The sequence below is a fragment of the Rhinopithecus roxellana genome, chromosome 11 (genome assembly GCF_007565055.1).
Source record: "Rhinopithecus roxellana isolate Shanxi Qingling chromosome 11, ASM756505v1, whole genome shotgun sequence".
Lineage (NCBI taxonomy): Eukaryota > Metazoa > Chordata > Mammalia > Primates > Cercopithecidae > Rhinopithecus > Rhinopithecus roxellana.
Genome location: NC_044559.1, coordinates 115,047,302 through 115,070,450, shown reverse-complemented (window position 1 = coordinate 115,070,450; position 23,149 = coordinate 115,047,302). Strand labels below are relative to the sequence as shown.

The 23,149-nt window shown below is 42.2% G+C and overlaps 1 protein-coding gene across 2 annotated transcripts in view; it reads left to right on the top strand.

Moving 5' to 3' along the window:
* Window positions 1-23,149, top strand: part of ITGA8 (integrin subunit alpha 8) — a 200,988-nt gene that overhangs the window by 159,109 nt on the left and 18,730 nt on the right. For both annotated transcript variants that reach the window (XM_010365605.2, XM_010365606.2), the window contains exons 26-27: window positions 1,465-1,593; window positions 11,272-11,385. In XM_010365605.2, coding sequence (XP_010363907.1) covers window positions 1,465-1,593; window positions 11,272-11,385 — 243 coding nt within the window. The remainder of the gene's footprint in view (window positions 1-1,464; window positions 1,594-11,271; window positions 11,386-23,149) is intronic.

Below are 23,149 nucleotides of genomic sequence, written 5' to 3'. Positions count from 1 at the left end.
CATGTCCCTGCAAAGGCCGTGACAAAATTGCCAAGTTCAGTGCATAAAGGTCTTTGCCCTTTACTCCTCTGCAGGATTTGGCATTCTTTGTCACTATCTTATTTTTGCAAACTTTCTTTTCCTTGGGCTTCTATAAAAGCCACACTTCCCTGGATTACCTCCTACATCTGATCTCCCTGCCTTAGCTTTCCTCTCCAGATTATCTTCGTCTCCCTGTTTCCTAGGAGGCTCTAAGTGACTCTCTGCTTTGTGTTTTGCATTTTCTCATCTGGCAATGCAGACCAGCTAGCAGGCAGTTGAGGTGCAGCTGGATAGGCACAGATGGGCCCCAGACCAGGCATGCAGAACATCAGAGGCTTGGCGAGTGTGCCGGTGGCTGTCAGGATTGGAGAGCAGGTTAGCATGCTGGAGTGGGGGACCTAGGGTTCTTGGTCAGAGAAGAGGCTGGAGAAACCAGCCGAGACCAGCATGTGAGGACCTGTGTATGCCACGCTAGGGAGTCTGGACTCCATTCTTCTGTTTGTCTGGTAGGTTTTTCCAGGTTTTTATGACATACCGAGCACTCTTATTTCGTCTTTTGTGATGCAGTCTCCATCTGCAATGTAGAAATTTCTTTTTATCATTCCATAGAGATGGGCATACTATTATTGCTCCTGTGACTACAAAGAGAAACTGTGTAAGAGAAATCATAATTCTCAAGGGTGGGAGTGGGGTGCAGAAAATTAGGTTTTTGTATTCAGTGGGTCCAAAATAAAGAATGTCAGTGGGATATTCTGCGTGATTTACTGGAAGTCTCAAAATATTTATCCAGCCAGCAGATGGACCCAGCATGGAACCTGAGATAAAATAGTAAGTTCTAGGACATTTGCAAAACAAACTCGGGGCTGAAAACAGACTCCACTGCAGCACAGTGAGCACGTAGCATGCTTTGGAAAAGTCATTTTCATCAGGGCAGAGTTTTCACCTAAAGGAGCGCAGGAACGTGGGGTTCAGCCATGTGGATGTTGGGTCCTTGACCACATCAGGCTGTTTCCTCAAATGAGGTTGGCACCTCACTTTTCTATCACCTCAGGATTCATCTCCCCATACAGAACACTCCTCAGTTTAACTGGCCCTACTCTACAATGAGAAGAAAGTAATGAGGGAAGGATGGCTCATGTCTGAAATGTCTGAAATATCCTTATGGGGAAATGACTTCTGCTTCAAATCTTCTTCTTGTAAGATAAACTTCCCAGGAATGCATTCCCCATGCTTCATGAATTCTTGTCATCGAAGAGTGGAAAAGCTTGTTCCTTGTGCGTGCAGGTCACGTCACTGTCAAACACACTGCTGGTAATCACATGACTGGATTCTCATGTGAATCATATTCCACTGAGAAAACAGAATTGCCTGGAGTTCAAGGCTGATGAAAATGTAGCAATTGTTCACGCATTTGTGTGTGGTATCTCCCACTTTCTTTTGCAGCCTGCTGCCTCCCCAGAGGACACCCCTGAGCTCAGCGCCTTTTTGCGAAACTCTACCATTCCTCATCTTGTCAGGAAGAGGGATGTGCCCGTGGTCGAATTCCACAGACAGAGCCCTGCAAAAATACTGGTGAGTTATGCCAGTGTGCATAGAACTGAGGGAAATGAGTGGATTGGATAGAACTCCCAAATACAGATGGTTTTAACTTCAAGGATTGTTCTTAGTCTCCTTCACAGTTCGGATATTCCTAACATTTTTTGGCAGTATTTATCTCGAGAATGAAAAGCAACTTTTCTGTAAGAATTAAGGAGCACTTGTAATATAACCTTTTCACTTTTCTAAAGCTGCCATGGAGGCCACTTTGGAGAATAATGATGAAAACATCAACTGTGGCCTTTAATCCATTTCAGGAACATACAGTTTCCGTTGTTAGTCTGTGCATAGATGCTGGGCTGCGGTAGTTTGAAGTGAGCGTGGACCCTTGGGGTTTTGCACCTGTCCCAGAATCTCAGAGTCTTCTGCTTATCTGGAAGAGGCAAGAATGGTGTGTTCAGGGCTGGGTATTTTGGCTCACACCTGTAATCCCAGCACTTTGGGAAGCTGAGCTGGGAGGATCCCTTGAGGCCAAGAGTTTGGTACCAGCCTGGACAGCATAGCAAGACGCAGCCTCTACTTTTTAAAAAAGAATGCTGTGTTCAGGTTTCCTGGGCCAAAACTCCTGCTGAGTCTTAGCACTGGGGTCTGTGGCAGCTTAAGCCTGAGCTTAGTCAGCCCTTAGCAATACTATCTTCAGTGTTCATGAGGCAGCACTTTTTTTTTTTTTTTTTTTGAGAGAGAGAGTTTCACTCTGTCACTCAGGCTGGAGTGCAGTGGTGCAATCTCAGCTCACTGCAACCTCTGCTTCTAGGGTTCAAGCAATCCTCCTGCCTCAGTCTCCCGAGAGGCTGGGACTATAGGCACGTGCCACCATGCCCAGCTATTTTTTGCATTTTTGTAGAGATGAGGTTTCCCAATGTTGGCCAGGCTGATCTCAAACTCCTGACCTCAAGTGATCTGCCCACCTTGGCTTCCCAAAGTGCTGGAATTACAGGCGTGAGCCACCACGCCTGGTCAGAGTCAGCGTTTTTTATTTTATTCTCCCACTCATCGTATTACGGCAGCTTCTAGTGCTTTATGTTTTCGTGTGAATATACATCCTCTTCCCTGACCATTCACCCTCAAAGTGAATGCCAGGGTTTATCTGTCCTCTGTAGACCATCTCCATGGAAAGTAGGAAGCTACATGCACATTCTCCAGCTATGCAGAAGTAACCAGAGATCACCTCAGAAGCTAATACCCTTCTCAAAAGCAAGCAAACAAGGGAAGTGGGGATGATGAACAGGTACAAAATACAGTTAGATAGAATGAATAAGATCTATTGTTTGATAGCATAACAGAGTGACTATAGTCAACAATTTATTGTACATTTAAAAATAACTAAAAGAGCATAATTGGAACATTTGTAACACAAAGAAATGAATGCTTGAAGTGCTGGTACCTCATTTACCCTGATGTGATCATTACACATTGTATACCTATATCAAAATATCTCATAAACCCTATAAATATATACACCTACTACATAACCATAAAAATTAAAATATACATATATATAATAAAGATAAAACAAGAAAACAAACATTCGTGCTTAGAGCAGGGAAGGCTGGGAACACTGGGTCTGGTATGGGGGAGACAGACCAAGGAGGTACTTCTTGCCCCAAAGCTGCAGTTCAGAAGCTCAGTCCAAGATGTAGTGATTTGTGGTGATACTGAATCAAAGGCCACAGTGATAAGTCCAGGGTTGTCCATCCAAAGAAGCAAGCCAAAGAGAGAGACATGGCTGGGCGTTGTGGCTCAGCCTATAATCCCAGCACTTTGCGAGGTTAAGGTGGATGGATCACCTGAAGTCAGGAGTTCCAGACCCGCCTGACCAACATGATGGAACCTGTCTCCACTAAAAATACAAAAAAAAATTATCCAGGCGTGGTGGCAGGCACTTGTAATCCCAGCTACTCAGGAGACTGAGGCAGGAGAATCGCTTGAATGCTTGAACTCGGGAGGTGGAGGTTGCAGTGAGTCGAGATCATGCCACTGCACTCCAGCCTGGGAGACAAGAGTGAGACTTGATCTCAAAAAAAAAAAAAAAAAAAAAAAAAAAAAAAGAGAGAGAGAGAAACCCTTGGCAGAAGGCCTCAGGGCAAATGAGTAATAAGAAAGGGAAGGTGGAGGTAGAACTGGAAAAGCCTGAACCAAGGAGGGTGACAGAGTTCTTTCTACAGGGGCAGCAGTCACAGTCCTGGCTGTGTTGAAAGCCTTCAGACACCTAACCTACCTATGCTGCCGACCCTCTCCAGAGTGGCTTCATCCCAGAAACTTTGAATAGCTCCTAGACTTGTCCAGGTGCCACAGTGCACTGGCCTAAAGGAGCATCCTCCTTCCCTCCCTGGCTGCAGTCCTGACAGCCCATTAGGTTAGGTAGCATGTTTTGGTTTCTCAGTATTGTTTTCTCAACATGTAGCATAATACCAGCTCATCTGTTGAGCAAACATGTGAATGACACAGTAAATGAACTCATCACAGACAGTACTAATAGCTTTTGGAATCACCGTCTAAAATGCTCCATGGTGTGCCCTTCTACGTGTTCTTAACCTAAACGCTCTTAATCCTAAATCCAATTATAAGCCAATGATATATTGCAAGCCATTTAAAAGATAGTGTTGGTAGTGACTAAATTCATTAGCCACCGGACCTGCTGAATTCAAAATAAAATGTTATGACATAAATAAATACAAGCAGCCATTTTTTATGACAACGTTCAAGGATGCTTTGAGGACTAGAACTGCTCCAGCCAGTTATGACACTGAAATAATTCAAAGTAGCTATCACTGAAGAAAGGAAATCAGTGCTCAAGAAATTGAATCCCCAATTTTCTCGTCTGTAGAATGGAAACCCATAGGCTTAATTTACATAACTGAAAAATTAAAGTTTAAGAGAGGATTTGCAATTCTCCCTTTGCTCTCTGTCTCCCTGTCTGCCATGCGAAGAAGGTTTTTGCTTTTCCTTCACCCTTTCCCCGTGCTTGTAAGTTTCCTGAGGCCTCCCAGTCCTGCTTCCTGTACAGCCTGTGGAAGTCTGAGTCAATTAAACGTCTTTTCGAAAGAAAGAAAGAGAGAGAGAGGAAGGAAGGAAGGAAGGAAGGAAGGAAGAAAGGAAGGAAGGAAGGAAGGAAGGAAGGAAGGAAGGAAGGAAGGAAGGAAGGAAGGAAGGAAGGAAGGAAGGAAGGAAGGATTTGCGAAAGATAAAATGTAATGACAGTATGAGTGAATGTTAACAATCAGTTGCCCCTTCAACTAAAGTGGAAAATGCACTGGGGATAAATAGTCTTCTACTCTCTCAGCCAATTTAGTGGCATATGTGGGACCTGTGTGCGTATGCATATGTGCAAGTGTGTGGGTGCACACATGGTGGGAAGGACAGATGCAGAGGTTCCAATACAGGAGACAAGACTCAGGAAGGATGATGCAAGGGGTGGATCTGGGCAGCCCCGAGGCAGCCATGAGTCCATGGCTTCATGCCAGAGAGGCACTAGCCCAAAAGAATAGTGCATTATTTTTTGTAATCCATAGACTTAGGGTACAAGGAGCCAGATGAACAGCCCCTCCTCCCCACAGGCTCTGCCTCTCCTTCAGTTCTGAATTCAGGGCAATTCATCAGGGGGTCCCGGTCAGAGTTATCAGATGATGCAGAGAAGGCTCATGAGTTTTTAAGGAAAACAAATGGGTGGCAAGTTGAGAGCTAGGGAAGTCCTAAATTAACTTCCTTTCCATTCCTACACTCCTGTATTTACCTTGAATTAACTATTTTTTAAAAACAAAAGCATAGCAAAATATTTTAAAACTCTGATAATCATTTATGTCAGTCCAATAAAGTAGGATAATGCCATATTAAATTAATCATACTCCTGAAAATCCCAAATGTGTTACCCATCACATGAATAATTTTTTTGTTGTTGTTGTTTTTTGTTTTTGTTTTTGAGACAGAGTTTCACTCTCCTTGTCCAGGCCAGAGTGCAGTGGCGCCATCTCAGCTCACTGCAGCCTCCGCCTCCTGGGTTCAAGTGATTCTCCTGCCTCAGCCTCCTAAGTAGCTGGGATTACAGGTGCCCGCTACCACACCTGGCTAATTTTTTGTAGGGACAGGGTTTCACCATGTTGGCCAGGCTGGTCTCGAACTCCTGACCTCAGCTGATCCACCTGCCTCGGCCTCCCAAAGTGCTGGGATTACAGGTGTGAACCACCATGCCCAGCCGGATAACTTCTTTTAGTTATAGTAAAGAGCCCTCAAAGAGGATATTAGGATAAAAGACATGTAAACAAATCCTAGTTCTGTGTCTCATTAATGCAAAAGTTTTCAGGAGTTTTAGTCTGGGATGATGAAAAAGCTTTGGAGTTGGATGGAGGTGATGGTGGTTCAACATTGTGAATATACTTAATGCCACTGAACTGCACACTTGAAAATGGTTAAAATGGCTTTAAAATGTGTGTCTTAAACACTCTTTGACATTCATTTATTTCATCTTGACAGGAGAAAATGTTTGAACTATGGAAATGGACAGAAAAATGTAATGAGCAAATCTCACTTAAATAATCAGTTAAACTTAAGTCAGACGAAGCATTTATTATGATAGAAGTACCTGAAGTTACATGACAAAAAAAAAAAAAAAAAAAAACTATGGCAATTGGAAGATTGTAATTCAAATAATTTTTTTTTTTTTTTCTTGAGATAGTCTCGCTCTGTCACCACTGGAGTGCAGTGATGCAATCTCAGCTCACTGCAACCTCAGCCTCCCAGATTCAAGTGATCCTCCCACCTCTGTCCTGAGTAGCTGGGAGTACAGGTGACCACCAACATGCCCAGCTAATTTTTGTGTTTTTTTTGAAGAGATGGGGTTTCACCACATTGGCCAGGCTGGTCTGAAACTCCTGACCTCAAGTGAATGTCTCGTCTTGGCCTCTCAAAGTGCTGGGGTTATAGGTATTAGCCACTGCACCCAGCCTCAAGTAAATGTTTATGACACTGTAATGTTTAAGAAACATAACAATAGGGAATCCATATACTATTCCTTTTAGGATAAATTAATAAAGCTTTGCATATTATCATTTTTAAAAGCTTCCATGGTGTACAATAGAACAGAAAACAATTGATATCATTCTCAGCAAACTAACACAGGAAACAGAAAACGGAACACCACATGTTCTCACTCGTAAGTGGGAATTGAACGATGAGAACACATGGACACAGGGAGGGGAACATCACACACCAGGGCCTGTCAGAGGGTGAGGGGATAGGGGAGGGATGGCATTAGGAGAAATACCTAATGTAGATGACGGGTTGATGGGTGCAACAAACCACCATGGCACGTGTATACCTATGTAACAAACCTGCACATTCTGTACATGTATCCCAGAACTTAGAGTATAATAAAAAAGAGACATCTACAGAATTCTAATATGCACTACCAATGGGAAAATCCTTCTGAAAAACCAGTGTCCAAACCTATGCAGTATTAATGATTTAAAAAAATCAAAGTTTGACCGGGCACAGTGGCTCACGCCTGTAATCCCAGAACTTTGGGAGGCTGAGGCGGGCAGATCACAAGGTAAGGAGACCATCCTGGCTAACACGGTGAAACCCCGCCTCTACTAAAAATACAAAAATGTAGCCAGGCGTGGTGGCGGGCGCCCGTAGTCCCAGCTACTTGGGAGACTGAGGCAGGAGAATGGTGTGAACCCAGGAGAATGTTGTGAACCCAGGAGGCAGAGCTTGCAGTGAGCCGAGATCACGCCACTGCACTCCAGCCTGGGTGACAGAGCGAGACTTCATCTCAAAAAATAAAAAAGAAAAAGAAAAGAAAAATCAAAGTTCAAGTATGTTTTTAAATTTCCACTTCAGGGTATGTCTCATGAGTACACTGAGACAGTAGAGATCAATAACTAAATTGTTTTTGAAAATTGTATGTATTTGTGTTGCAGGGCCCATTTTTTTCCTTCTGTTGTTTCTCTTTAAATATTGTTGATGTAAGATAATTTTAAACTCCCGAATATCATAGAAACTCTCAGATGAAGGCCAAAGCAGTTCTTGATTTCCATATCTGGTTTTGTTAACACATATATTACTCTCTTTCTCTTATTGGTTCAAAAATTGCAAATCCTATGCCTCCCCATGTCCTGGAGTCAAAACAACTCTGGATAGAAAGTGATTATGCAAAGTTTATTCTAAAATCAAAAGCGAAATGAGACCTCCTACGTTTTTTGTTTAGTTAAAAACAACTTACTGAATCACATTTCTGATGAGGAATTTGAAAGTGAAAAATGCCAACATCCTGTGTTGGGATCATAATTTCCAATTTGCATAGGAAAAATTTGTATCTACAACACTGAAAAAGAATTTCTCCTCCACCCCCAGAATACCCTTCCCTTTCTCATCGTGGGCCCCTGCTGCTCCTGTAGCTATCACCTCCATCTCCTCCTCTCCAAACTTTCCTGTCTTCCCTTTCATTGCCCAGCTTCCAGCCACCTTGCCTTTCTTAATGCATCTCCAGCATTTGATACTATTGGCCACTTCCTGAAACTATCACATCTCTTGAATTCCCCCCAGAACATCCCCTCCTGGTTCTCTTTCTGCCATTTGGATGGTTCCTTCTTAGAAAGTCTCTTCTAAGATTTCTCTCTGCCCTTCCTTTCAATGCCCCTGTGCCCCAGGATTCCATCCCAGCCCTCTTCTCTTCTCTCCCATCCATTTAATTTTTTTGGATGATCATATTTCCAGTCCTTCCTAAGTGTCTTCTGTCATCTCAGACCTCCCTTACTGCATTCAAGCCTTAAAGGCCTGATCCAGGGTGTCTAAGAGCCACCCCCATCCTCATATACCCAAAACCCTTGTCTCCATGACTTCTCAAATGTGTCTCCTCTCTAGAATCCCCAGTCTCAGTGTTACCAGCACCCATCCACCCCGTTCTTCTCCAAAGAGCATTCTCCATGCAACCTCTGTGTAGTCATCATGTCTTTATTCTATTTTCTGAACTTCTCCAAAATGTATCTTCCTCTCTCCATTTCCACTGCTTCAGTTCAGGGCTTCAGACTCACTCACCGGGGGCTCTTGCAATGGGCACCTATCACCCTTCTGCCCCCCACTCTTCCCTCTCTCTTCTCTTTCCTCATGTTACCCATCCCTCTAAAATACAGACTTGATCAATAACCCCTGGATATAAAAGCATGACAGGCTCCCCAGTACCTTCTGAATAAAATCTAAACTCCTTAGCACGCATAGGAAGACTCTTCATATAGACTTTCTCTCATTGCTATCCTACTTCCATCTGTCCATTTCACCCTCATATACCCTGCCCTTCCCTTTCTCGAACATGCCCCAGTCTAGTACAACAGAATCATGGGCCAGGTCTCCCATTCTGCTAGGTGGCCTCCCATTCACACCTTCATGGCTCATTCCAAGCATCATCTTCTCCAGAATCCTCTAGCAGAGCTGGCTAACTGGGATCCCCATCTGCAGTGAGTCTACAACTCCTGACCTTGACACCCCTCTTCCCTCTGAAGGGCGGGGTTAAAGGTACACAGCACGTCAGCCGTGGAGCACAGGTCAACATGAGAGTCCTTGAAAGGGCCACAAACCACAGAGTTTTGAGAATTCCTGTTCTTGCTGGGGGCACCTGTGTTAGTCCATTTTCAAGCTGCTGATAAAGACATACCCGAGACTGGGTCATTTATAAAGAAAAAGAGGCTTAATGGGCTCACAGTTCCACAAGGTTGGGGAGTCCTCACAATCATGGTGGAAGGCAGAAGGCACATCTTACATGGTGGCAGGCAAGCAGAGAATGAGAACCAAGTGAAAGAAGGAACCCCTTGTAAAACAATCAGATCCCGTGAGACTTATTCACTACCGTGAGAACAGTATGTGGGAAACCGTCCCCATGATCCAATTATCCCCCACCTGGTCCCTCCCACAACACATGGGAGTTATGGGAGCTAAAATTAAAGGTGAGATTTGGGTGGGGACACAGCCAAACAACATCAGCACCTCAGCACCCAACTCTAGTAGCCCAAGGACAGTCCACCCACCTGCCTTTGGGAGCGTCCTGTAGGAAATGAACCTCACTGCAGTTTATCGGACAATATGTTACTAACCCCTTTGCAGAGAATTCTGAGGATCTTGAAAAAGTTTCTCAAAAAAGGTTCTCATGGTAATATGTTCCTTGGATTATTCTGTGTTATATCAATTTCATTAAAGTGAAATGTCTCAGTCAACTACTTCACATGATATCCAGTACTTTGATTTTTATTGAGTACTAACAGGCCAATGTTGAGTGCTTGAGATATGAAAAATGAATACACATGGGCCACAATATAAATTTAAACCCATGAGGGAGTACAGTTAGAGAAGTATCATTCTGTGCATGGCACACAGAAAATGGATTGTGATTTTCTGTGTGAAATTATGATTGTTCATTTATTTCCAAGCTGGAATCTGATTAGAAAATCTGATTTGAGGCTGGGCATGGTGGCTCATGCCTGTAATCCCAACACTTTGGGAGGCCGAGGTAGGTGGATCACCTGAGATCAGGAGTTTGAGACCAGTCTGGCCAACATGGTGAAACCCCATCTCTACTAAAAATACAAAAATTAGCCAGGCATGATGGCAGGTGCCTATAATTCCAGCTATTCAGGAGGCTGAGGCAGGAGAATTGCTTGAACCCGGAAGGCAGAGGTTGCAGTGAGCCGAGATCACACCATTTCACTCCAGCCTGGGCAACAAGAGCAAAACTCTGTCTGAAAAAGGAAGAAAGGAAGGAAGGAAGGAAGGAAGGAAGGAAGGAAGGAAGGAAGGAAGGAAGGAAGGAAGGAAGGAAGGAAGGAAAGAAGAAGGAAGGAAGGAGGAGGAAGGAGGAAGGAAGGAAGAAAGGAAGGAAGAAGGAATAAGGAAAGAAAAGAAAGAGAAAGAAGAAAGAAAGAAAGAAAGAAAGAAAGAAAGAAAGAAAGAAAGAAAGAAAGAAAGAAAGAAAGAAAGAAAGAAAGAAAGAAAGAAAGAAAGAAAGAAAGAAAGGGAAACGAAAACAGAAAGAAAATCTGATTTGATAGATAGAATGTCATTATAATGAAACCTTTTCAGGAACATGCATTTCATATATTAAAGGTTATCCAATATACGCTGGGCAATTCTAGAAACCGATTAAAAAATAGTCTAATGAATGAAAATCGTAGAAAAACCTCCTTTATAACCAGAAAATAATTTAGACAGAAGAACGTTATGGAATAAATGTATGTCAATGGGTCAGTAACTGCAGGTCTTTGAGATAATAGGGGCTCAGGGGTCTTCCTCTGCAATCCCTTCCAGACTTGCTGAACCGAGCATTGGGTATTGTGAGTATCTATGAGCAATGCCTCCCCCAGGTCGGAGAAAGTGAAACAGAACAATTCAATTGCTGCTGCAGAAAGATTGTCTTAAAGTAGTTCGAAAAGAGCTTAAATTTTATGTTGTAGTTTGTGTTCCATTTTACCTCTACATTACTGCTAAAGTTGATTCATCCTCGCCACTAAACTGTGTTTTCTTGGTTGTTGCAATATATTGTTCTCTATTTAAATTAATAACTTATGATAAGGCGATGACTTCCAAGGGAATAAAACGTCGATAAGCTAACTTCATTGTCTCTACCATGATTTAAAGACTCTGACGTGTTCCCACTGCTATTGTTTGCAGAATTGTACAAATATCGAGTGTTTACAAATCTCCTGTGCAGTGGGACGACTCGAAGGAGGAGAAAGCGCAGTCCTGAAAGTCAGGTCACGATTATGGGCCCACACCTTCCTCCAGGTAATAAACAACCACAGAAGCACATTCACACTGCTCACTGGGAGCTGCTTCGCAAAAGCTCAGTAGGAAGTCTTTTCATAGAGATTTCTAATTTAACACTTCGAGAGTCCGAGGCAGATGGATTATTTGAGGCCAGGAGTTTGAGACCAGCCTGGCCCACATGGTAAAAACCCATCTCTACTAAAAATACAAAAATTAGCCGGTCATGGTGGTGAACACCAGTGGTCCCAGCTACTTGGGAGGCTGAGGTATGAGAATCCCTTAAACCCAGGAGGCAGAGGTTGCAGTGAGCCAAGAATGTACCACTGTACTCCAGCCTGGGTGACAGAGTGAGATGCTGCCAAAAAAAAAAGAAAAAGGTAGAGAGAGAGAGAGAGAAATTAAAAAGAATTTTAAACTTAAAAAAAAATTTTTTTTCATTTTTCAATGTAAAGTTTCCATTTTAAAAAATATTTCAATTAAAATTTATGTGGAGGAGTTGAGCAAGATGAACTGGCCATTTTACCCAGCAGGTGAAGACAGTTTAACTATCCTGATTCTCTAAGACTTTGAAGAGTAGATTCAGAAAATGTACTTAGTCCACTGTTATGTACCCAGTGTTGGGCACAGTAACTATTAGTCAGTGGCAGCATGATGAGTATGAGAACATAATTATTCAAGACATATATGTCCAGAGAAGTTAAAATAGAAATCAATTTAGAAGGGAAAAGGGAGATTGTTCTAGAAGGTTCCTCTTAGCAGCATGGGCTCCAACCAGGACAGCACCGCAGCCAAGCTCCAAGTACAATGAGTGTGATTTACAGATTACACACCACTCACGTGATCGGCTCTGCATCCCACAATAGCCAGGGATCATTCCATTGATTTGAGCACATTTTTTTTTTCCTGAGATGGAGTCTCGCTCTGTCACCCAGGTTGGAGTGCAGTGGTGCGATCTTGGCTAACTACAACCTCCACCTCCTGGGTTCAAGCATTTCCCCTGCCTGAGCCTCCCAAGTGGCTGGGACTACAGGCGTAGGCCACCAGGCCCGGCTAATTTTTGTGTTTTTAGTAGACATAGGGTTTCGCCACATTGGCCAGGCTGGTCTCAAACTCCTGGCCTCAAGTGATCCCCCTGCTTCAGTCTCCTGAAGTGCTGGGATTACAGGCATGAGCCATTGATCCTGGCTGACTGTGTGCATTTTAAAAGTTTAAAATCTCTTTTATGCTAAGAAAATGAGAGTTTCATTTTGGAAAGTGCTACTTAAATAATACTACTGTGTTACAACCTTATTGTTTGGGGGGGATTTTTTTTTTTAATCCTAAATTAACTCTTACCACGTCTATGCATTCTTGCTCACATTTTAACTACTAAACAAACTCATTTGGTTTATTGTGCCATGAAAAATCAAAGGGTCAAATCCCTTTGAGTCTAGTTATAAATATAGAATTTTTGTCTCTAGATTTTTATGTTTTCTATGATTTAATATGCTTCTATAGTCTTGCCAATCTTATTTTTGTTTTTAAAATAAAAACGAGGAAAATTAAAGTTTTATTTTAAAGGTCATTGTGAAGCCGTCTTCCTTTCTTCCTTTGCCTTCCCTTCCCTTCCCTTCATTTCCCTTCCCTTTCCTTCTCTCCCTTTCTTACCTTCCTTCCTTTCTCTTTCCTGTCTTTCTTTATTTTTTTCATTTCTTTCTTTCTGTGTCTCTTTTCTTTCTTTCTCTTTTTCTTTCTCTCTCTCTCTTTCCTTCCTTTTTTTCCTTCTTTCTATCTTCCTTCCCTCCTTCTTTTCTTACTTCATTTTCTTTCTTTCCTTCCTTTCTTTCCTTTCTTCTAAGGCAGAGTTTCTCAATCTCTGCACTATTAACATTTTGAAACAGATCATGCTGTGTTGTTGGGAGCCACCCTGGGCATTATAGAATACTTAGCAGCATCCCTGCCTCTACCTAGTAGGTGCTGGTAGCACTCTTACCCCAAGCGTGACAACCAAAATTGTCTCCAGATACTGCCAGTGTCCTCGGGGGACAACATCATCCCATTTTGAACCACTGACCTAAGGAGAGGCACAGTGCCCAATTTATTTGACTTTATTTTTAAATCAAACCATTATGTATTCATTCACTCAACGAATATGTAGGAAGGACCTACTGTATGCCAAGGGCTGCTTCAGGGTCTAGTTATAGGAGAAATAGCTGTGAACACAACAGACATAACACCTGCCTTCACAGGGCTGTTAATCTCAGTGGAGGCAGTCAGAAACTGAGCAGGCAAACAGATGGATCAGTGCCAGGAAGAAAGTAGAACTGGGTAGTGAGATCAGGGTAGTAGGATAAAGAGTAGGGAGCAGGGCTGCTGCTGCAGGTAGGATGGTCACTTTCTTTTATTTCCACAATGTCCTATCATTTGCACATATCAGTCGTATTCATTCAGTAGGTGAGGCACCCATACAAGGGTGTGAATACCAGAAGGGGAGAATCCCTGGTGGCCATCTAATACCACAGATCACTAGCCCTTGAATTTGCTACTTTTAGATGCAATTTGTCTGAAAGCCTAAGCTGTAAATCCTGTTTTTCTCTAGTCAAATGAAAGCTGGGAGTAAACTATATTATTGTGATCAATAGATTCATTTCTTAGGGATGACGCAACAAAGGACCACAAACTAAATGGCTTAAAACAACAGAAATTTATTCTCTGAAAGTCCAAAACCAGAAGCCTGAAACCAATGTGTCAGCAGGGTTGGTTCTTCCTGGAAGCTCTGAGGAATAAACTACCCCGTGCCTCCCTTCAAGTTATTTTTGGTTTTTGTGGAGTTTTGTTTTTTTATTTTTTTTATTTTTATTTTTTTTTGTAGAGACAGGGTCTCACGATGTCACCCAAGCTGGAGTGAACTGGTGCAGTCATAACTCACTGCAGGCTTGAACTTCTGGGCTCAAACAACCCTCCCACCTCGGCCTCCTGAGTAGCTGGGACTACAGGTGCCTGGCACCATGCCATGCTCAGTTTTTAATTATTTTTGTAGAGATTATATCTTGCTCTATTGCCTAGGCTGGTCTCAAACTCCTGGCTTCAAGTGATCCTCCTTCCTTGGCCTCCTGAAGCACTGGGCTTAGAGGTGTGAACCACCAGGCCTGGCCCCTCCTAGCTTCTGGTGGTTGCCAGTAATCCTGGGCATTCAGTGGCTTGTAGACCATCACTCTACTCTCCTTCCATCTCCCATCACCTTCCCTTCTGTGTCTCTGTGTCACTGTGTCTTCTATTTCTTATAAGGACATTGGATTTAGAACCCACCCTAATCCCAGTGCAATCTCATCTCAAACTTTACCTTAATTAATTCTGCAAAGACCATTATTCCAAACAAGGTCATATTATGAGATTCTAAGTTAATATGAATTTGGGGAAGACATTATTCAATCTCTTAAAATCAATAATCTTCCATCCCCACTAGCAAAGCCTGACTCTATTTGCCACAGTATTGCACCAATTTCTTTAATATAGTAAATATGCTCTTTAAACTACTTCACCAACATTACTAGTATGAGAAGAAAGTAATTAATTGGGGTTTAAATTGTTTTTGTTATGACTGTGTTCACTACACACATTTTTCATCTACTCTTAGACATTATCACTAAATGGGCAAAATTTTGAACCAGAACAGTTGGGGCCGAAGTCATCTGAAGGCTTGAGTGGGGCTGGAGATGCAGCGTAGGTGCTCTTGCAGTTTGGGTAAATATTGGCAAAAGTGTGTGAGTAAACACAGGGGTGAGCCTGTTTTTGAATTTCATATGTGCAAACTGCCTATTAGCAAAGTGATGTGCAAAAAACCACAGACATCCGTTAAATTCAAGTTCTAGGAGGAATGACCCTGACTAACATCAGACAGTCTATTTTCTCTGTACTGGGTCAGGATGCAGGAGCTCAGTTCCATTCCTGCCTGGTTGTGTTCAAAGCACTTAACTTTCATGGGGCTCAAGTTCCTTATTTGTGAAATGAAGAGATTGGACTAAAGTCTCCTTTCATGCCTGAAAATTCACTGATTCTATAGGTAGCTTACAAGTAATTTATGGTGTTTATTCTACTTGGCGTAAGCCAGTGATAACTCTGTATGCTGTCTTAATAGCCTACTTTTTTATTGTGTTGATGTTTGGGTTGACCAAGAACAGACTACATCTAAATGGCTCTTTACACTTATAAGGAACAGCCCGCCAATCTTTCCAAAGAGGGCTGTTTATCTGCAAGTAGTCAGGTTACTATTGAGTGACTGCCATGTAGCTAAGTACCATGATACATGCTTGTATATGAATGACTCATTTAATTCTTACAGCAATCCCGTGGGACATGTATTATTATTGTCAGCTGCCTTTTACAGATGGACAAACTGAGAAATAGATATTATATGGCCTTCCCAAGGCACATAGATAGTAAGGGGGAGAATCTTGAGCTTTTACCCCATGTATGTCACTACACTAGACTGCTGAACTAAACTGTAACAGCCTCTGTAGATTTTATATTTTGATCACTGTACTACAGATGGCTAAACTATAACTCTTATATTATGAATAACTTTACTATAACTACTATATAAATATTTTAAATGCCACGCATTAAACTTTTTCAAGATATTTACATTGTATAGCATGCTATTTCAGAATCCAATAAAGAAAACATCTTATGATTATTGAATTATACTGTCCAGGACAGTAGTAATAGTCATATATGGCTACTCAAAGTACTTCAATTTGACTAAAATTTAAAATTCATTTCCCCAGTCTCACCAATCACATCTTAAGTATTTAAGAGTCACAGCTCGTGGCTAATGCATTGGTCTGTGCAGATTAAGAGCATTTCTCTTATTGAAGAAAGTTCTATGGGGCAGCACTGTTCTAAAATGTTAGGAAAGTATATTTCCATTCAAAATTGTAAGATTTGATCATATAATCAATTATTATATCTATGAATGTAGACCTCGATTGTGTTTAATAATAGCTTTGTGACTTCCCTTATATCCCCTCATAAAGTAAGAATTAGGGCCCCTTTGCCCTATAACAATGTCATTCACCACCCCAAAAGGCAAAATCTTGATCAGGAATCTACTTTTCCTAAGTGTAATGTTACAGGTTTGAATAAACACAACAGCCTCCTGCTCGCTCTCCTGAGTGGTAAGCAAAGACAGCAAAAGAGGTGAACGTAGACCAAGGGGTTGAATGTACTGGCTTTACTTCAAAGCTTAGATATAAGCATGAACCATGCAAGTAAACTTTTGGATTCAGATCTGCTGAGTGAGTAAAATATTGAAATTCTGCAATACGCAATGAAAAAACAAAAACTTGTGAGGTTGTATTAAGAAGTTGTTTTGGGGAGGGAAGTGGAGGAATCTTCCCAAAAATATATCTGTAGTTGATACCAGAGGGTAAGCTCCTCAAGAGCAGGAGGAATGTTTTCTTGTCTTTGAATTTTCTTCCCAGCCCTTGCATCACCTGACACAGGATGCTACTCATAACGCTTTAACGAATGACACATCTCAGGCCAAATGCTAGGCTTGGCTGGTACACAAGTCCTTGTCTATTTAGAATGAAACCAGTCAAATAACCAGCAAATGAGATCACAACAAATTATCCCTCATGGCGTAAAGCAAGTAGCCCAGGAAGCAGCAGATATTCTAGAAATGTAAAAACTTGTGATACCTTTGAACAAAATGAACAAGAAGCGATTTTTGATGCCTTTCTCTGGGGTCTCTGGAAATACCACCTGGATGACTTGGTTTGAGATGCAAAAGTGATGCAGGGCAGGTGAACCCCAAAATTGGGGCTTAGCCCATGAGCATTTTTGGCTTCGTTCAGAAAAGAATTCAAGCAACCTTACATTGCCTTTTCAGGTGACAGGTGACACTGCTTTGTGGGAAAAAGGGCTTCATTCTTACTTTGTGAGAGGATGTAAGGAAAGTCACCGTCTTGAACAGCCTTTTATTGAACTGAACCTGCCCCCTGAGGAGCAGGCTAACTCCTAGACAGCACACACAGAGCTGGACTTGATGGGCTTTTGGCAACTCTCTTTATATCCACTTATACCCATGTTCAATTATATGCAACTTAAGGGGTGAGTGAATGCAAATTGAAAGGCAAGTTATTCAGAACTCTCTAGGAAAGGGGCAATAACTTTCAGTCATTGCCATAGAAAGTAGCAGTAACTTCTGGGCTGTTGCCATGGCATTTGTAAACTGTCATAGTACTGGTGGGAATGTCTTATGCTGATGAGCAATGAGGGCAGCTAGGGATTGCTTTAGTAGCTGTTGGCTGCCTTCAGCCAGTTTCTTCCCTTCATCCTGTCTGTACCAGGTCTTGTTTTAGTCATCAGGGTTGTGACCAGAAAACAAGTCCTGCCAGTCCCATACCTCAAAAGCCCAGGTGCAGCCAAGAATGCACCTATGCTGACATCTGTGCCCAGCCAGCCCGTTCACCAGAAGAATCTTCCATGAGGAGCTTGGGCTCATATTTGTTATCACATTTGGCTTTTCTCCCAAATCCTTGCACCTCATCCTCCCTCAAGCCACAGGCTGTTCTGATTTAGTGAGTTTAGCAAAGACTTCTTGCATTTTGGGCAGAGGCAACCATCTCATTTTCTTACATCTTTCAAATTGAAACCCTCCAGATTGAGATGAGAAAGCTTCCAAACTGAGGAGAGAGCATGGATGGAACTGGAGGCTGCTATGTTAAATGAAATAAGCCAGGCACAGAATTACAAATATCACATGTTCTCACTCCTATGTGGGAACTAAAAGGGTGGATCTCATGGAGGCAGAGAGCGGATTCATCATCACCAGAGGCCTGGAAGGGAAGGTGGTGAACAGGGATGAAGAGAGGTTGGTTAAAGGGTACAAAAATACAGTCAGAAGGAATAAATTCTGAGAGTCAGTAGTACAGTGGGGAGATTATAGTTAATAATAATTTCTTGTCTATTTCAAAGTAGCTAGAAGGAAGATTTGTAATTGTATTAGTCTGTTTTCACACTGCTAATAAAGACATACCTGAGACTGGGTAATTTGTAAAGGAAAGAGGTTTAATGGACTCACAGTTCCACATGGCTGGGGAGGCCTCACAATCATAGCAGAAGGCAAAGGAGAAACAAAGGCCATGTCTTACATGGCGGCAGGCAAGAGAGCGTGTACAGGGGAACTCCCATTTATAAAACCATCAGGTCTTGTGAGACTTCTTCACTACCACAAGAACAGTATGGAAGAAATCACCCATGAGTCAGTTATCTCCACCTGGCCCCACACTTGACACTGGGGATTATTACAATTCAAGGTGAGATTTGGGTGGGGACACAGCCAAATCATATCAGTAATGTTCCCAATGCTAAATGTTTGAGGTGACAGATATCCCAATTACCCTGAGTTGATCATTACACATGGCGTACAGGTACCGAAATATCACATGTACCTCCAAAATGCATGCAACTAATAGATATCAGTAAAAATAAATAAGAATTAGGCTGCCTTTTATCTTTGAGCCACACCCTAATTTGATTCTTTTCAGTTCCATAAGGTAGACAATTCAGGATCTCAGGGAACAGAGACAAGTCCAAAGAGTCATGATTGTTCTTGTATTTCCTGCCCAAAATGATGACCAGCAGTATTGGATCGTACTGGCTCAGCTTCTGTTCCACTTCCAAAGGGGAGATAGTGTCAAATGTCTGAGTAGTACAAAATGCTGACATAATTTATCTAGACTTAACCTGGGGGAGAGACATGGTGATGAATAATGTTGGCTGCAACTCACCATGCTTCTTGGACACAACTAGGGGACAGACTCAGAGGGATGAGGTGTTTTGATACCTTTTATTTCATCTACTGAGACAGAGACCAGAGACCCTTAGTGACATTCAATCAGATTTCTGTTGCCTCGTTTGAGGTAGGTTCCATGATCAGAGCCAGTCACAAACTCCTTCTCACTTTAAGGAAAAGAGAGGCAAGATTCCCTCTATTTTATAGTTGAAATGTAAGAAGCAAGCACACACCCCACAGAAGCTTTGCAAAATATCCTATATATTTGAGTGCAACGTATCTTCCAGAAATGCTGCACATAGATCTTTGTATAGTTTATAACCAGTCTGTCCGTTCCCTGTTCTTCTAAGGAAATGTTTAAAAAACCTTACCTGGAAATGTGAGTCCAAAGAAAAGCTAATTCTAAATTTAATAATTCAGAGAATCCACGTGTTAGCCTCCTCATGATAAATTGCCATCTGAGTCTTTTATCATTTAATTATTTTGTTGGCACACATTTATTAGCACTACAGTTTCTTTAAAGACTGAACAACAAAAATGATGCCATTTTAACACCTTAACAATTTGTCATAAACTTGAAAATTGTCATTGGCCTTTTCGAATTAGATTCCACTTAAGTGACATAGGCTTCCCTAGAGTGCCAATTTTCATAACTATAGATTTTTTTTTTTTTTGAGGTGGAGTCTTACTCAGCTGCCCAGGCTGGAGTACAGTGGCATGATCTCGGCTCACGGCAACCATCGTCTCCTGGGTTCAAGATATTCTCCTGTCTGAGCCTCCTGAGTAGCTGGGATTGCAGGCACCCGCCATCATGCCCGGCTAATTTTTGTATTTTAGTAGAGATGGGGTTTCACCATGTTGACCAGGCTAGTCTTGAACTCCTGACCTCAGGTGATCCGCCTGCCTTGGCCTCCCAAAGTGCTAAGATTACAGGTGTAAGCCACTGCACCCGGCCAGCTATAGAACTTTTTAACTGAATACCCAGGATGACTGAACCACTTGCATTTAGTTGATTTGCTTATAATCACTCTATTGCTTGGCTGTTGCTTTTTATTTTTTTCTTAGAAACAAGATCTCGCTCTGTTGAAGTGCAGTGGTGCAATCATAGCTCATGGCAGCCTCAAACTTCCAGGTTCCTCCCACCTCAGCCTTCTGATTGTCTGGGACTACAGACACATGCCACCACACCTGGCTAATTTTTGTATTTTTTGTAGAGATGAGGTCTCACTATGTTACCCAGGCTGGTCTCAAACTGCTGGGTTCAAGTGATCCTCCTGCCTTGGCCTTCCAAGGTGCTGGGATTACAGGCATGATGCACTGTGCCCAGCCAATTGTTACTTTTTATCCAAGAGTTGGAAGAGAGGTGCTTTAATGAATTCCCAAGTCTATACAATCTAGATGACAACAACACATTCCTCCTTTACTTTGAGCATCACATCCTACCGAAATGAGGGAGAACAACTTTTCAATGAGGCAGGACTCCTATCATTACGACACTAGAGTGTAGGGGAAAGTTACTATTTTAGCCCACACACTTCAGTTCCATGCACGACATTCTACTGTGGTAGGAGGCCGATCAAGTGAAAATTACATCTTCATTTTTCTGTTAAAGAAGACCCAATATCTGCAAAAAGTCAGTAGTAATTGAGGGGCTTTGGGAACAATAAATATTTAGCACAAGCAGAGTCAGAAAAGAAGAATCTGTAGCAACATTTTGCAGTCCTAGGGAAAAGCATCACTTCCAGAGATATGGGAAAGACAGGTACAAGTCGCTGTGTGCTCATCCTTAGCCCAGATTTCTGCACTGCCACGGTTTCTGCTTATGTCAGTGTCAGGTGCCAAATGCTAAAGAGGAATGCATTATTATAACCTCTCTCTCTCCAAGAAGAGACTGTTTCCTGGGGCCTATTAACAGTTTTGTCATACAACCCAGGAAGAGGGAAACGTTTTCCGCCCTCCTAACCCAGGCTAGAAAGTTTACAATTCTTGGCGGACATGACTTGCTGCATTATGTTGGTTTCTGTCCATGTAACGAACATGCAAATTGGTCAGAAACAGACTGTATGTAGGTTAATCCTAAATGGTCCCCTGTTCTGTGATTGTTGCTTGAAATAGAAATTTCCTTTACAGGTGAAAGTTTTGCCAGTAATTCCTTAGGTTTTGTCACCTCAAAGGGTTTGGTTTCTGGTAAATATTGAGTGTTTCAAAATGGGCTACATAAAATGGATATGTGCTTAAAAATAATTATTGGGAAGAAACTAAGCAGCTGGAAGTTGGGAGTGGGAGAGCTTGTGTCGTTGCCCGACACACTAGGTCGCTAACTCCTCCATTTGTTACCAACTCTTACATTTATTGGTACCATGCCTATAAGCAAATCACTGTGCAAAAGCGCATTGTAGAGACAGCCAGTGAGCTACAAACCACGGTTTAAATGATGCGGTAATGACAGAGGAGCAAGGCATTTTCTGGGGATTAATAGCCAGCTGGGGCAAGACGAAGGTCCTCAGTGTTGCCAAGGGTTATTAACCCCAGCTGGTTTTTCAATCCTAAATTGCCTACAATATGGCAGTGATTGCTATTACATGAGTAGATTGCTGTATGGGAGAGGGGATTATTTTGAACATAAGAATAATACTATTGTTATATAAAGAGCATGACTGGAAGCATTTAACTATGGATGTGGAATCACTATTACAACTCTGCCCATAATTGCTTTTCATAAGTTATTAAATACTCACCTGTGCCATGCTTCTGACCTATAGCGCAGGACTTGGGTATCTTTGATGCTGAGGCTGCTCATCAGTCTAATAAACCACGTCTTCCATTCCTTGGAACTCCAGAGCATTCTTCAAAAGTGAGGAAGATGCATTTTTTTCTTTCCAAAAAGAGTGGAAGAAACCTTGCATTTGGGGAATGCATTTAAAACAAAGAACAGACTGATCTAGGAGAGGTGGTGTTACATGCTGTTTGCTTACCTTATGATTTGCTAGCGCCCCAGGCTACATCCGTGCACACGGCTAATTCGATTGAGGAGGTAAGAGCGTGTCAATATCCCCTTCACAAGAACTGTAGCCCTTATTTTATATCACTACCACGCTTTACAACTTCCTGAACTGCTTACTCTAGTTAAAGGGAGAAAAGAAAGGGTGTCCAATTCAATAATGGAAAGATCTTTCATAATTGCCATCAAATGGATGGTACTTGGAGTGAGAGGGTCGTCAAATTGACCAAAGCATTAGACGTTTTCATTCACCCTTCATTCATGTGGTCAGACATCCAGTATTGATTAAGCTCTCCTGAGCACATTGTTCTAGGTTCTGTAGAAGATACAGACATTATATTCCATGGAATATGCCTTCCATGTTTGTATCATATAGTTGGGGAGAAAAGCAATAGAGAAAAATTAAACAACAATGTGAGCCTTCCAAAAAATATGTCAGATACAGTTTCATCTCAGTCTCGCTGAATCAGAATCTCTGAGCCTGATCTCAGGTATGTCTGAAGTTCAGCAACCACCAGAAATGACAGTCAAGATTAGTGATGAGGCTGAGCGTGGTGGCGCATGCCTGTGATGCCAGCACCTTGGGAGGCTGAGGCAGGAGAATCACTTGAGGTCAAGAGTTCAAGACCTGTCTGGCCAACATGGAGATACCCTGACTCTACTAAAAAAATACAAAAGTTAGCTGGACATGGTGGTGCTTGCCTGTAGTCCCAGCTACTTGGGAGGCTGAGGCAGGAGAATCACTTGAACCCGGGAGGTGGAGGTTGCAGTGAGCGGAGATCGCATCATTGCACTCTAGCCTGGGCAACAGAGTGAGACTCCATCTCAAAAAAAAGATTGGTAATATGATGAATGGAAAATATGAGAAATCAAACTGCAGCCAACAGCAGGAAGGGCAAAGAAAGGAAGTGAAAGAAAATTCCCTTAAAGAAACATGTTAATCCACATTTTACATCCCAGAGTTCAAATGCTATCTATGATGCATTAAGAAACTTGCATAT